Source organism: Pangasianodon hypophthalmus, chromosome 9, assembly GCF_027358585.1.
Source record: "Pangasianodon hypophthalmus isolate fPanHyp1 chromosome 9, fPanHyp1.pri, whole genome shotgun sequence".
Lineage (NCBI taxonomy): Eukaryota > Metazoa > Chordata > Actinopteri > Siluriformes > Pangasiidae > Pangasianodon > Pangasianodon hypophthalmus.
The window spans coordinates 21,194,533-21,210,648 of record NC_069718.1 but is presented as its reverse complement, the minus strand read 5'-3'; the positions used below and the strand labels follow the sequence as shown (position 1 = coordinate 21,210,648).

Genomic DNA, 16,116 nt, shown 5'->3' with positions numbered 1-16,116 from the left:
AACCTGTTATGCAGCAAATCCAAAGAGCTAACCAATCAGGATAGAGATGAAATACAAAAGGGGGGAAAAAAACAGCAAAGTGTCTTAGTAAGGTTTTGGGCCACCATCAGCCACAGAAGAGCTTCATTGTGCCTTTGCATAGATTCTCTGGGACTGCACTGAGGGAAAATACTGTTCTTCTGAAAGATATTCCCGCCATTGGTGTTTTGATGATGGTGGTAGAGAGCACTGTCTTAACACCTTAGTTCAAAAGATGTTCAGGTTTGGTGACTGTGAAGGCCATGGCATATGATTTTACATAATTTTTATACTCATCAAAACATTCAGTGAGCCCTCATGCTTTGTGGATTGGGACATCGTCATCCTGGAAGAGACCGCTCCCATCAGCATAGACATGTTCAATCACAGGATAAGAATCCTGCCTTGACACGTTAGTTAGGATAAAAACAACACACCTTAATGTGTAAGCTAACCAAAGATATGCCGCAGAAATGAATCTGCTAACTTTTTAGGTTAACATTTAGCCAGATGGAGACTAAGACAAAAGATATTACTTTTGTGAACATTCCTTGGGCAAGGTCTAAAAAGCCCATTTCCAGGACAATAATATGCCAATTATTGTAGCACTGTCACTTGGAAGAGCTTCAAGATTAAGCACAAGGAGTAGTATATGCATGGAAAACTAGTCCACCAACTTTGAGAACTTTAAATAAGATCAAGTGTAATTTCTACGTAGTTATTACCTATCCATCACACAATAGTAACTAATAGGTAACTAAGTGACTAATAGGTAACTAAGTGACTGTGGTGTTTTCTGTGTATTGGCCTGATACTTGTTCTTACATGAAACTGCCTTCTACATCTCCTTTTCAGAGAAAAGCTGCTCCAGCATTCGTTCCCGTAAGTCAGAGTCCAAAAGCAGACGAGCTTTACGCCGCCAGCCTGAATCCCTGGATTCAGTAGACTCGGCCGTTGCCTCTCTCTCCTCCAGCTCATCCACTCCTCACTACCGTTTCCGCTCGTCCTCCTCTGGCCCTCTCTTCTCTTCCCCCTCCTCCTCAGAACACGGGCAGCACCTCTTTCCTGAGCAGGAGGAATTGGAGACGGCCACGTTAACCACCCGTTGTTCTTCTAGTTCAGAGAAAACACGGCCCAGGAGCAGAGGCAACCGGAGCTGCCCACCCAAACCCAGAGATCCTGGAGAAGGTGGAGGGAGGAGGAGAGACACTGATTTCAGCCCTGTGCAGCCTCTGGTGCTATACGGCAGTAAAGAGTTTATGGTGTAAAAAGGAGAGTGAGACCTGTTAGTGTCAGAGCTCTGCTTTCCTCAGAACAGAGCTGAGACCTATAAAAATAGAGGGAGCCTACTAATGGACAGTAGGTTTTAGCTTGCAAGGTAGAGAATGTGGAGGGATAAGAAAGAAGAGGTATGCTGAAAATGAACCTGCCAAAGCTAAACCCTGACATGCACATGATGCACCCTGCTGTAGAGTGGACCTGCTGGACTGGTCCTATTCTCCCTGCTTCACTTTTACCTGTCCATCTTCATGTTTACAAAACTGAGCCAATCCGAAGTCATCCGGCTTCAACAGACTGCATAGTGCTTTGCTAGCATTTTTTTTTTTTTTTTTTCACCATAATGAGATGTCAGTACATCAGACATTGATAATGTATTAAATATGTAAGATAATATTATTGTATTACTCCAATGGAAAAGAATCATTGTACATAAAACAATGCAGCGCTGCTGGATGGTCCATGTGAAAAGTGTTTACTTGTCTTGAATTTTTTGCAATGGTATGTGTATTTTTTACATGCGTTTGTGACAAATATGTCTCGTAAGCTTGTTTGCTTGGTTTTGCGTTTGAGTCACTTTTTTTCTTTTAAAAGAAAAGTATCACTAGAGAGGACAAAATGACAGATGATCAGAACAGCCATGATGTAGCTATTTCCATTCATAGCCATATTGTGTTGGAATACGACCAGATAACACGTCTTCTTCTATGTTTCCTCTTTTTGTGTTTAATCTGCATTCATTGTGACCAAATCAAGACTTGAAATATTTTTACCTTATCTCGCTTATGTTATTATGTTTGCTTTAAATATGGTTTCTAATATATTGTTTCAATGCGCCTTCTCTTTTGTATCTTGGTATACATTAATTTTGTCCTGAGAGCTATTTTTATTTTTAAAAACAAGATTTTTTTTCATGCCTTCTGCAGCCTTTGCTTGTGTCTGTACTGTGTAGACTGTACTGTGTCCTCTCTATAAAAAGGGAACTATTTTCCCAGCAGTATGGTTAGAGTCTGTAAGTACAGTCCACTCATAATTGTCATACACATCTGAGCCTCATACTGTTTACAGTAGTAAACAGAACATTAAGCCACAAAGCCATTTAACCAGAATGATCAAGTACTCATATACAAGCACACTTGATCAGTCACTTCACAGTATATACTCTAGTGTATTTAATGAATATTAGCATCATCACCCAGAAAAGGGTTCAATTGAAATCGTTTACTCTTGAATGTGTCTGGTTACAATTAACTCATATAATCTGTGTGATGCCTGTATAAACTTCACTATGGTGGAATTGGTCAAGCAGTATGCAGCTATGTCTTTTATTGAAAACTTTTCTTTCCTTCCGTTCCAAGCAGTTTTTAAACGGTTAGAGAGTTGTAGTCTTGCCATATGATCTTCTGTGTCTGTTTGGCCTTTGTCTGAAATATGGACATAACATTGGTATGTTTCATCTCCAACTTTACAGATCTGGGCAAAGGAACAAGAGAAATGGCATGTTTGTTGTAAGTGAATGTACTGACCACTGGAAAGCACGCTTCACTCTGATTATTTTTTATTTTTATTTTTTTTAAACATTTCTGTATTTCAAAACCATGTGGAGTGTAGGTCACAAACAACACTGTTTTAAATGGATATATTATCCTGTTTGTGACTCTGGGTTTGAAGAAATCAGTGTGTGCATTAATTATTTTTCCAAACATTATTATTATTATTATTATTATTATTATTGCCGATTGTGCAATTTGTGTATTATTTCCTTAATGGACAAATCTGTTTATGGATGTAAAAAGAATATAATGAAAACCCACTTATTAAAAAAAATTGTTGATGAACACATTGTCTCTTAAAAGGGGAAATAAAACATCTTTGTAAATGAAATGAATGGACTGAGAATAGAAAACACTGCCATGCTTCCACACACAGACTTATCTGTTAAAAGACAGGAAGTCCAATAAGTAATACAAGAAAGTACAGTCCATTTACCACTTGAGTGTAATTAAGGTTCTTAGTGCAGAACAGGATATGATGAGTTTTTTTTAGTGCATCTCTTAATATGTGATTGCTTTTCAGTACATCTCCTGATATGACAGCTTTTCAGTACATCTCTAAATATGTGATAGTTCTTCAGTACATCTCTAAATACGTGATAGTTCTTCAGTACATCTCTAAATACGTGATAGTTCTTCAGTACATCTCTAAATACGTGATAGTTCTTCAGTACATCTCTAAATACGTGATGGTTCTTCAGTACATCTCTAAATATGTGATGGCTGTTCAGTACATCTCCCAATGCATGATGGCTTTTCGGTACATCTCTTGTGCTTGTGCCTTCTCAGATGTATCCTTACACATAACTTTTATCCTGAAAGCCATTTTTTTATTTTTAAAAACAAGATATTTTTCTTGCCTTTTGCAGCCTTTGCTTGAGTCTTTATGTAATTAGGTACCACTGAAGTATAAAGCCAGAGTTTCCGTCTCTCTCTCTCTCTCTCTCTCTCAGTGCATGTTCAGGCTTTTATTCTGGGCGAGGTTCACTGATCTGCTCGAGCTGTGTGAACGCAGTTACATTCCTCTCAGATTTGTCAGGTCTGAAGCAGATGGAAAGTGCAGAGATGGTGTGAGCACACCACACACCAGGCACCAGACACCGACTGAAGATCTTCGACAGTGAGCAGTTTTGCGTGTTGATCATGTGTTTTTTGTGGTTTCACCCGTTCACTGTGTTCCAGAGACTCTTCTCCAGGCACACCCATGGTACAGTAGCACTCTTCTTATGGATAGCCTTTATGTATGTACTGTGGCTTTAAAGTGAAGTCCAGGGCAGTCTATATGAACTCGGATGGAAGTTTGCTGTTATGAAAGCTGACAGGAAAATGTAGAGGAAACTAATGAATCATGTTTACAGGTGTTACTCATGGAGACGAAGAAACACTGGTGTTTTTTGATCTGGAAACTACAGGCCTAAGTAAGTCGAATGAATATAAACGCAGATTTCAGATTGTTTTTCATTATTATTTATTTAAATGAAATATTTATCCTGTCATTTGTTTTGTACGGAAGCCTTGCACGTGCTATATGTGCTTAGTTCCACTTAATATGTCATTATTTTGACGTAATAACTCGTTATTTCAAGACATTACGTCGTTATTTCGAAATTACGACAAAGCACTTGAACACAACTTGTGAGGTTTTTGTCACAACTTCTGAGCTACCGTAGTTGTGCTCGCGCTCAGTGTGTGTGTGTGTTTGGACTTCCTGGATTATCAAGTTCTATTCACGAGACATTTGATGACGCAGCAGGAACACCACTCTGTCCACAGCAGTGTTTAACCCCTGATACCCCACACTAAGCTTTCAGATACTGCTTTAAAAGCTCACAATAAACATTAAACAAACAAAAACATTGTGTGTATGTGTGTGTGTGTGTGTGTGTGTAGGGGGTTTGCATGTGATCAGGTATGACACTTGTCGGTAGGCATGTATAGTTTTAGTTTGTAGATTTACTTGCCAGGCAAGAAATAGTGAAGCAGCAGTAGACCTATTAGGAGTCATGATTTTAAATAGGAGCTCATGTGAGCAGAGCACTGCAGTGAGACAGAGCTGTGGGCAAGTTGCCTAAGCAGTCACATGAGAGTACTTTATTTGCGTTTGATTCCAGGTTGAATAACCTTACATACAGTTAACACTGACAATAATCACCAGATTACACAGGGACAACAGGTCTGGTTAATTATAAGTGGAATTCTGATAGTGTTACAGATATGTTCATGTGATTACGTGCTGCTGAGGGATCAAAGTAAAGGTCTTATCCACTCAGTTTCCGTAACTGCTTTATCTTGGTCAGATTGATCCTGAGCCTATCCCGGTAACACTAGGCGTGAGGAATACATCCATCACAGGACACCATCACACACATTCACACACTCATTCAAACCTATGGTGATTTAGTATAACCAAAAACATCTACCAGCGTTTTTGGAGAGGTAGGAGGAAGCCAGAGAATCCAAAGGAAACCCACATGGATACATGGAGAACATGTGAAAGTCCACACAGACAGTAACACGAGCTCAGGAATAAACCAGGTACCCTGGAGCTGTGTCGCAACAAGGCTACCTGCTATCCCACTGTACTGCCGCTTTAAAATATGTACTTATTAAATGCTATGAGAGTGACAGAAGTGCTTTGTTCTGAGAGTAAACATTCAGCATTATTTAATTTGACAGTAACACATGTATGTAGAGCAATAGTACAGCGCTCTGGGGTGACATGGTGGCTATTTTTAATAAGGGGCCACAAATTAGGGTGTGTGTTAATATTTTGTGTTGTTTTGCTGTAATCATAAAGACTGTCCTGTGCGCATCCCAAGAAACACTATATGGCCAAAGGTTTTTGTGCACAAGGCGAGGTCCGTGAAGACATGGTTTGCTAAGGTTGGGTGGAAGAATTCGAGTGTCCTGCACAGAACCCTGAGCTCAACCCCACTGAACACCTTTGGGATGAACTGGAACGCTGACTGCACGCCAGGCCTCCTCACCCAACATCATTAATGCTCTTGCGGCTGAATGGGCAAATCCCCACAGCCACACTCCAAAATTTAGTGAAAAGCCTTCCGAGAAGAGTGGAAGTTATAACAGCCAGTCACCCAGAAGAGGATGTTACCTTTTGAGTCTGGTTCCTCTCAAATTTTTTTCATCATCTCAGGGAGATTTTACTTACCACTGTCACCTGTGGCTTGCGTATTAGGGATCTGAACCTAAATGTACAAGTAGTAGGTCAAGCACTTTAACTTGTGGCTTCAATTTATTAAAAAATGACCAACATATCTTGACAAGAAATTTTGTGAGTCCATGTGGATAAAAAAAAACGTCTGCAAAATGATTAAATGTAAATGTGTATAAAATTTGAATGACTTTGAACTTTAAATCTCTTTCCAGACATCTCTGCATGTGATATAGTTCAGCTATCAGCCATCAGTGGAGAGAAGATCTTTAATGTCTACATTTTCCCTCGGTGCCCTATAGACTATGGTGCTTCCAGAGTTACAGGCCTGACCACACGCAGGCAGAAACTGCTCCTACATGAACAGCCAGTGCAAACGGTCCCATTAAGAAAGGCTCTCAATTTGTTCATCTCCTTCCTTAAAAGCTTCAGCAGACCAGTTCTGGTGGGTCACAACTGTAAACGGTTTGACTGTCCTATTCTGCTGCGAATCCTGAGTGAGTTTTCTCTGCTGGAGGAGTTTCAGGATGTGGTGTCAGGTTACCTGGATACATTGCTGCTCAGTAGGGAGATGTTTATACTCCAGAAATATTCTCAGCCCTTCCTGGTCCAGCATTTCCTCCAAAAAACCTATGGAGCTCATGACGCTACTGAGGATGTGCGAGCTCTCCAGGAGCTCTATAGCGTCTGGAGGCCAAGCACAGACCTGGTAAATAAGCACAAGTTCATCTTATAGCCCAAATAAGCTCAGGGGAGAGTGGGTCAATTATAAATGGGATCAGTTGTATCACTCTCAATTGCTTCAATCAGCAACACACTATAGTGGTGACACTCAGTCCTCACATACTCAATAGCATTCTCTGCCTGCAAAACAACAGCAGCTTAATCTTAGTGCTAAAGAATTCATCAAACGTCAAATTTTATAGTATGAAAGTAATTTTCCTCATCTGGAGAACATTTTGAATTATGTGTCCATTTTATATGCAAGTGAAACCAATATAGGCTAGGCTTTTATCAGTTTTAAAACTTTTATCAGTATCTAGTTGATAATAGTTTACAATGATAAGCTGGTTAGTTAACAATATGGACAGTTATCTGAAGATATTTTACTTTTTAAAGATATTTAGCAAAACTCAAAAGAGATTCCACATACCTGAGAAATGGATACCTTTCTAAAAAAACATCATAGCACAAGGGTGAAGACCCAAATCATGACACATTGAGTTGTCTCCACCCACTGGACTTTTGGCTTGACTATGCCTAGGTAGAAGACGCTGGACCTTTTGTTCTGAAGCGAGGGATACACTAATTTTTTAAAAATAAGATTTACAAAAATATGATAAATGTTTCAGCTAACCCCGCTCCCCTAAGATTTTAGTTTAGAAGTTATAGAAGTTAAGACATTGTTTCTACAATTGGTAAACATAAAAAAAAAAAAAGAGTAGCACATTTATTAAAAAAAAAAAAAAAAAAAAAAAAGGTTATATAAATGAGTGGGGAAAATATTTTACCACCATTTTTAATTAAAAAATAAATTAAAAATCACTCAGCAATGCAATGCAATTTTTTTAAATGTTCAATTTATATTTTTTAGCACTGTCTTAAGGAATGGGTTCCTTTTACAAGAACTTGAATGACATTTTCAAGTGTCAAGTTTCAAGTGTGACGTGATGAGAACTTTTAATAGCTATAAAAGTTCTCATCACGTTCCAGCAGCTGCGAATAAAATATCTGCTCAGAGTCAAAGCTCAAGTCTTCGTGGCACCCAAAGCTCATTAAAACAGGAGAAATGATGTTTACAGAGCTGTCCATCTTGTTACCTGTCCACCAAGCTCCTCCTCTTTCCAGTCAGTCGGGAGCTCCGGCACAAGAAGCATGTGTATTTGGGGTGTGAAACTGGAAAAACTGAAATGGAGGTCAAAAGAGCTAGCGTCAACTAACTTCTGTCAAAATCACTGACTTTACAGTGAAGGTAAACAAGAGACAAGATTCATGACAGTTTTCATCATGTGATCACTGTAACTGTCCAATTTTTAAGTAACAAATACTGTACAAGAGATTGCTGTTTACACTTTAAATTGTATGTCTTTAAATCTAGATTAAAATATCATGCAGGTTTACTTTGTGCAGAATGTTCCCTTCAGCTGAAATGAATCTCACGTCGTGAAGGTCAACATGAAGCTTCATTTCCCAGTTTCACTTCCAATGACAAAGCTGTATGTCAGTAGTTATAGCCATTCTTACTTTCATGATAAGCAGCAGGTTCTGCAAATTATATTCTTAAAAATAACTTATGGTCAATTAAACCAAACAAGTCAAGACCACAAACTTCCATGTTTGTCATAACTCCAGTAGCAGACTGTATTCAGCTCTAAAATGAAGATTTTATTATTGAAAGTCAGCAATGATGTTGATTGATGTTTAAATGTTCAATGAAAATGCATAACTTCACATGACATTAAACAGAACTACCAAACATTTTGGTATGGTATTTTATTACAAACTTCACACTGTTTAAATGTAATTATTGTTTTGACAAAAGGAAGATTTATCCTCACAATGAACGAGAAGCAGAATCACCACTTCTTGTTCTATTATCACCACAATAGAACAAGAAGCTGTAAGGTGAGTTTCAGAGATACTTCAGCTAAACTGTTAATGTAGCTGGCAGTAAATTGGTGTTATCACTGCCACTGCGCATGACATCAAATTCAATTCAATTGACTGGCAGCCAATTTAAGTGTTAACTTGGGCAAAATTTCAATCTAAATCTGTCAGCAATTAGAATAAAGGTGTTTCAGCTTGCCCAGATTCCCATGAACATCCACATCCAGGGGGCTCTGCGAGCTGAAGTGCAGTTACGGACAGTTACAGGTTAGGAGTAATCTCTCTTCAGAGTGTCACTTTTAAGGCCTACGGCCTACAAACAAATGGTATTTTCTTGAGCATCTTATTCGGCCAAAGCTCAGGCCAGGAAATATTTAATCAGCCATTTCCACGTCTTCTGCCAGTTTCTGTACCATCTTCTCCTCCAGCTTTTTGGGTTGCCCTACAGAAGGAGAAAGTGAGTGAAGTTCACATCATAGTAGGCTGCTGTGGTGCTTCAAAAATGTACATATTACACTCTCACATTTCATACAAAGACCAGTTCTGTGTGCACACCTCCATAATTTAACAAGAATAATCGCTGCTCAAAACACAATTAGGAGGAAAAAAAAAGGCCACACTGCATAATATAATTTTAAATGACTCACAGCACAGAGTCCTACAAGTATCAGACTATTCAGCGAAGCAGATAATCGTACTTTCTAAATAACTATCAAAGAACCACCTTAAAATGAGACTTCAGTGCCAAACATGATTTTAAGTGCCAAACTAATTTTTCATTTCAGTCCAGTGTGTAATTACGTTTAATCTTTACAGGCTCCAATATATGTTTATGGACTAACAATTCTGTCAGAAATCTAAAATGCATTAACTAGTTATTCTAAAGAATAACACCATAAGAATAATAACATTTCCTTTTATTTTTCCATCTAATAATCTTATCGATGGTCTCACATGTAATTCATCAACTAAGAGCTTTAATCACCTAAAGCTGTGCTTTAGGTCTCTATGTAAAGGTTTATATCAGTCACGTCAATAAGGTTGAATCATATTTAATGTAGACGGAGCTCATCTTTATCCATGTCCACAGGAAACCTGTGTTATATTTAAGAGTGTGTATACACACATTGTTTGACTTGACTGATTGCCCGTGTAAACTGACAGCACACGTCACTCACCTGCATGCGATGCTCTGATGAGGTGGATATTTTTCTTGACTTCGTTGATGTCTTCTGCCTTCTCCAGCTCTTTGCCCTTCTTCAGCCTTTAAAAAAAGGGATAAAAACTTGTTTCAAAACAAAGATTTGTACGCAGTGTGTCCTTACATTTCTATGAAATAAAGCACCTCTCACATGCCTTGCAGCCTAGTTTCTAATTCCACTTTCTAATAATCATTAAGACTTTAAAAGCCAGACATGTCCTGAGAGAACAGTCTCACCTGTTCATGATAAAGCGAGCCTGTCGCTTCTGTTTGATGGCCTCTACCTTCTTCATGGCCTGCACTGTAATTAGAAAAACCAAGCAATTACTCCAAAATGCATCTCTGCCAGATAACACAAGAAATTTAACTTAATGTGTGAGGAATAAAACAGATGGGGTGTGCTGTTCTAGGAAAATAACAAACAGCAGGATGGTGTGATACCATTGTTTTCCAATAACAGCATGTCCAGAAATGTTTTATTCCTCTAACACCACAACAATTTTTTATACATTATGAAGTGACATTTATAGTATAGCATACTGTATATGTTTATAGATACATTTAACGTTGAGGAACATCTGTGTTAGTTCCTGTTATCATTTACATTATAACAGCTGTAAACAATCGTTCCCAGCTTGTCGTTCTTGTTACCAAGAAATCACAAAAATCAATGTCTTCTGTGCTGAAGACTCTCTCACGGCAGAAAACCTACAGCAACAGCTTTACAAAGCACCTGGAGACTCCTTCCATAAATGTTACATCTCTTCACAGAAAACATCCCAATACCAAACAATTATACATTTTCTTTTGTTAAATAACACATTTTTAAAACTCATTTATTATTTGCCTTAGATTACGTGGCGCGTCTGCCGTACAAGTCCCTGTGTAAGCTGTTACTATTGAAATGATGACATATTAGACTGAGTGCTTTAATATAAATCTGTGATGTGAATTTTAGCCAGGACTATTGTCAGAGCTGCTGTTATAGACAATTAATCAACACCTTCTGACCAATCAGATTCGAGAATTCAACAGTGCTGTGAAATAAACATTAATAATTACCTGTCTCGTTCCATAACTCTCTCTGGTATTTAACAGGAATACTTCTGCGCTTTTCAAACTCCAGCGAGTTATCCTGTAAACACATACACAATATGATCAGGATGACCTTTAATGTTTAATGACAAGGCAGGTAATAAGTGTGTGCTGTTTCTGGGACCATGCCTCTGAGACTTATATTAAATATCATGTACTGCCTAAAACAACATACCACGGTCAGTTCTTTGCCAGCAGCTTTTCTGAACGCTTTGGTCCACCTGGTCTTTCTTGGATTGCGCTTCTTCTTGAAGTTCTTGTGACATTTTGATCTGCAAAATTTAAATACCTACAAGAGAAACAAAGTCCCATGCAAATCTGAGTTGGAGTGCTGTGTGGAGTGCAGCTTTGTGCTTCCTAAGGACGAGGGGTGTGATGATTGGACCATTTGCATCAGAGCACTGATTAAACAGGCAACAATTGATTATTACCAATTATGAATGATTATGAATCGATAATTACTGACAAGAGGACATACAACTGGTGTGTCAAAAAAAAACTCATATTTTTAAACTAATGTGTAAATAATTTAATAGGATAGCGAGGTGATTTGCCTTTAACTCTGATACTTAACCCAGTCCTTCTTTACATCATTATTATTTGTGAATTAACTGTAAGCATACCCTAGATTATGAACAAAGCTGGTCACAGAAGCTAATAAATCATATCGTAGCAGATTCAGGGGTATTTTCAAATACTGAATTATGGCCTTAAGAATCAAAATCATATCATATGGTGTGGAACCTGAGGTTAGGACAAGGACAAGAACATAAGACAATGTGTGGTTCATTTTACGCCTTTAGTATTAAACAAAACTCCAAGAACCGTAAGGAAAACATTATGAACAAAATAATAATAATAATAAAATCTCTTTTTACTATTGTTTTGTGAATTTTGCTGATGTCTAGTTGAAAGTTCGTGGTGATAATCTTGGACACTAATCAACTTAGTGCTTACACATACACTCCTGGGCAAAAACAAAGGGCCAAGCCCAAAATGGCCTTACCAACAAATCATTGGTCAGAAAATTAGCAAGAATTAAACAAATGCACTCTTGAGAGCTCCTGTGCCGCCATTTTCTCTTTACATTTGTTGTTTGAGGAAAAGCTAGAAACAGGGAAATTCACTTATACAGTCTTCTTGTACGCAAAGGTAAAATCATGATAATGATTAAACTCTTTGATGTAAAATTCAAACTAACACACGTCTGGGTGTACAAAATTTTCCAAAAAATATCTTCTGGGATTTTTTTTTTTCCTTAAAAGATTAGTCATTATTTGGTTATCTGCCACACCTGATGCAGCTCATCAAGAGCCACAAGACTTAAACATTTAAAGAAATCAATGGAAAAAGCTCACATACTAACTTCCTTTATCTATTTGTTCAGGTCTTGGTGATTTCCTGACCAATGATTTGTTGTTAAGACCATTAAAAGCTTAATATTTTGTCATTTTGGGCCCTTTTTTGTTTGCCCAGGAGTGTAATTGGCCTGAAAATAAAAATGCAATTATGCAGATAAATACACGACTTCACACAGTCTGTGATGATTGGTTGGTTATGTAAAATCTCCCTAGCAACTAAAATTTGGACCAATAAAAAACAGACTGTGGTGAGGCACTGAGACAATGCTATTTAATGTTGTATTTCTTTGATATGTCACCTAATAATCTTCATGTAAAAACCGTTCTCTCTGCTACATTTCCTTGAATCTGAAGTGATAAGAGAAGTGAATCTGAATGCAGACATGAATGTTGCTTCCTCACATTTCACTCTACTGAGGTTTAAGCTACATCACAACACGGGGGGCTTTATAACCGGTTTTCACTGAAAAGGCTTAAATAACAATAATCCCTGATGAAATTACTACATGACAGGTAAGTGTAGTTTATTATTTATAGTGTTTCTTTAAGCGTTAAGTGATCAAGAGGACGGAATACGGAATCTGTGCGCTCAAGTGCTGCTGGGAAATTCGTATTTACGAGTTGGGAAGTCGTAGTTATGACGTCATGTGCGTTCAAGTCACTTGAGCAAGATGGCGGTGAAGCTTCTCTTAATTAACTACACAAAATACAGCAACGTGTTAAACTCTACTCCTAGAAAAATGAAGAACAAAGACTGCGCATTAGGTGTGTGGTTTTTTTTATGTTTTTAATCAATTTATGAAGCCACTGTAAACTTTATCGTTACATAATAACTATATCGTAATTGTACAGTGTTACTGTATTTTGTGCAGGAAATTAGTTAGTTTTATTGTAAATAAAAAGCCTGACAGAGACACATCACTGCTAAATACATTCAATTTCAACTAATTTACACTCAGCTACAGACGCTGCATCCACTGATACCACCATGTTTTCTTACTGACACACCATCCCATCTCTGACCCTCAGAGAAAACCCAGAGTTTCCCCACTCGTAATTACGACTTTGTGATGGCGTCCATGTGCGTTCAACTCGTAAATACTATTTTTCCCGACATCACTTGAACGCACCATTATGCTTTAAAGCTAGTTTGTGGTGACGTCACAGCAGCGACTGCTAAAGGCACACAGTGAAACAAGAGGCTTACAGACAATAATATCTCCTACATTACACAGTCAGCCGGGTAGATAAGCCCCTATAGCTCATCATAACACCTAGCAGGATAAATACTACACAAAACCAGCTTGTTGTTGTGACAGCAGTAGTTACTGTTCAGCTAATAACGTGGCTCGCGCGACGGAAACCTAGCCGTTAGCTATTCCTCCATGTTTCACAGCGAGAGCCAGTAAATAAAAGAGTACCTTGCAGTCATTGCGAATAAACATCATCCCGTGTCCGGGGTAGATCGGTCCGGAGCAAAAATAACACTTTTCAATACGCATTTTGAGTTAATTATTCTTCTGTTATTCGCCCATGTGTTTATGGTTTCGACATGGACACTGAAAGGAAGTGGTCCTGCGTCACTTCCTGCGTTTGGGCCTCGTTGATGTTTTTTTTTTCCCCCGCCCTCTGTAACGCAGGAGTGGAATCACAAGCTTCAGCTCCAAAACTTCCTTCACTCTTTGGAGGTTTTAAAATGGCATTAATAAAATAATAAAATGACATCAAACTAATCTCAGGAATAAAATAATAAAATGACATCAAACTAATCTCAGGAATAAAATAATAAAATAACATCAGACCAATCTCAGGAGTAAAATAATAAAATAACATCAGACCAATCTCATGAGTACAATAATAAAATAACATCAGACCAATCTCATGAGTACAATAATAAAATAACATCAGACCAATCTCAGGAGTAAAATAATAAAATAACATCAGACCAATCTCATGAGTACAATAATAAAATAACATCAGACCAATCTCAGGAGTAAAATAATAAAATAACATCAGACCAATCTCAGGAGTAAAATAATAAAATAACATCAGACCAATCTCAGGAGTAAAATAATAAAATAACATCAGACCAATCTCAGGAGTAAAATAATAAAATAACATCAGACCAATCTCAGGAGTAAAATAATAAAATAACATCAGACCAATCTCAGGAGTAAAATAATAAAATAACATCAGACCAATCTCATGAGTACAATAATAAAATAACATCAGACCAATCTCATGAGTACAATAATAAAATAACATCAGACCAATCTCAGGAGTAAAATAATAAAATAACATCAGACCAATCTCATGAGTACAATAATAAAATAACATCAGACCAATCTCAGGAGTAAAATAATAAAATAACATCAGACCAATCTCAGGAGTACAATAATAAAATAACATCAGACCAATCTCAGGAGTAAAATAATAAAATAACATCAGACCAATCTCAGGAGTAAAATAATAAAATAACATCAGACCAATCTCAGGAGTAAAATAATAAAATAACATCAGACCAATCTCAGGAGTAGTGCTGGAGGGAAGAAGCTCCATGAAGTGCTGAAGCTTTCCACCTCCCTGTGTTGATGAATGGTTCAGGCTGTAAGTGCACACTGGAGACCCTTAGTGGTCAAAAGAATATGAGTCTGTGCAGCAAAAGGTTTTAGATTACAGACCTGTAACATTTGTGCCAAAAAAAGAAATTGAATAAATGTATAAACAAACAAATAAATAAAAGGCGGATGTAAACCATGTCTAATGGGACGTTTCACCACCAGAGTATCACTGAGGCATCAATAGTCTTCAAAAATCAACTTGTTTATTACATGGTTGCTAGTTATAGGGTTGAAGATCCAGGATAATCCATCTATCCATTATCCTACACAGGGTCGCGGGGAGCCTGGAGCCTATCCCAGGGGACTCGGGGCACAAGGCGGGGGCATGCTGGATGGGGTGTCAACCCATCACAGGGCACAATCGCACACACATTCATACAATTTAGAGATGCCAATCAGCCTACAGTGCATGTGTCTTGCCTCGGGGAGGAAACCGGAGAACACGGAGGAAACCCCCGAAGCACGGGGAGAACATGCAAACTTCACGAATCAAACCCTCAGCCCTGGAGGTGCTGCGCAAACATGCTAAGCACTAAGCCACTGTGCCCCCAATCCATGATAATATTTGCCATTATTCAGTAAAGGATGCCAATTTTGGAACCATGTGTCGCTTTCAACATCATGACAAACACATTTATACCAAACACATTTATACAATAAATAAATAAATCTTTTAAATTAACATTCTTTGTCGTTATAACATGCTTTGTAGTTAATCTTAGTAACAGAGTCGAGTTGTTGAACTGGACCGAGTCAAGCTGACAATATTTGAAAAAATATGGCAAATAGTTGAGGGGACATACTTTCCCCTTGGCCATTCTGTTAGATTTTAAAAATCTGTTAAATTTTGGCCATTCTGTTACCTTTTCTTGGTATTTTTATTTGGATTTTGTAATAGGACAATTTTATACAACTATTATTATTATTTTTTATATTCTGTGCACATATTCTTTGAACTTTTATGGTGGGACAAAAAAGGTGTTCTGTTGGTGGAATGTCCCAAATAACAGGAAGAGTATTATGTTTCTATTGTAGTGTAGATATGAACTTTAATAGATGTGGCAGAGATGACTTCCTGTATGCTGCTAGAGTTTATGCTGTTATTTGCACATGTTGTTGTATTTATAGGTCACTGATGTGCTCATGTCTGTAAGATTAAGATAACTGTGTGCTTTAACTGTATGGTGACAGTGTTTCTTGGAATGGGCGG

At 37.8% G+C, this 16,116-nt stretch overlaps 3 protein-coding genes across 8 annotated transcripts in view; 2 read left to right on the top strand and 1 right to left on the bottom strand.

Moving 5' to 3' along the window:
• Positions 1-3,134, top strand: part of myo9ab (myosin IXAb) — a 95,746-nt gene extending 92,612 nt beyond the window's left edge. For all 6 annotated transcript variants that reach the window (XM_026918603.3, XM_026918604.3, XM_034307202.2 and 3 more), the window contains one exon: positions 874-3,134. In XM_026918603.3, coding sequence (XP_026774404.3) covers positions 874-1,286 — 413 coding nt within the window. In that variant the 3' untranslated portion in view covers positions 1,287-3,134. The remainder of the gene's footprint in view (positions 1-873) is intronic.
• A 671-nt stretch (positions 3,135-3,805) lies between these two features.
• plex9.1 (PML-like exon 9.1) lies at positions 3,806-8,497 on the top strand. Its single transcript, XM_026918816.3, has 3 exons — positions 3,806-4,056; positions 4,208-4,267; positions 6,237-8,497. The coding sequence occupies exons 1-3, from the start codon at positions 3,993-3,995 to the stop codon at positions 6,755-6,757; spliced, it is 645 nt and encodes a 214-aa protein (XP_026774617.1). The 5' UTR covers positions 3,806-3,992; the 3' UTR covers positions 6,758-8,497.
• On the bottom strand, positions 8,386-13,866 carry rsl24d1 (ribosomal L24 domain containing 1). Its single transcript, XM_026919700.3, has 6 exons — positions 13,707-13,866; positions 11,100-11,213; positions 10,892-10,964; positions 10,067-10,130; positions 9,807-9,892; positions 8,386-9,070 (listed from the first exon to the last, which is right to left on the bottom strand). The coding sequence occupies exons 1-6, from the start codon at positions 13,785-13,787 to the stop codon at positions 9,003-9,005; spliced, it is 486 nt and encodes a 161-aa protein (XP_026775501.1). The 5' UTR covers positions 13,788-13,866; the 3' UTR covers positions 8,386-9,002.
• Between the last annotated feature and the right edge of the window lie 2,250 nt (positions 13,867-16,116).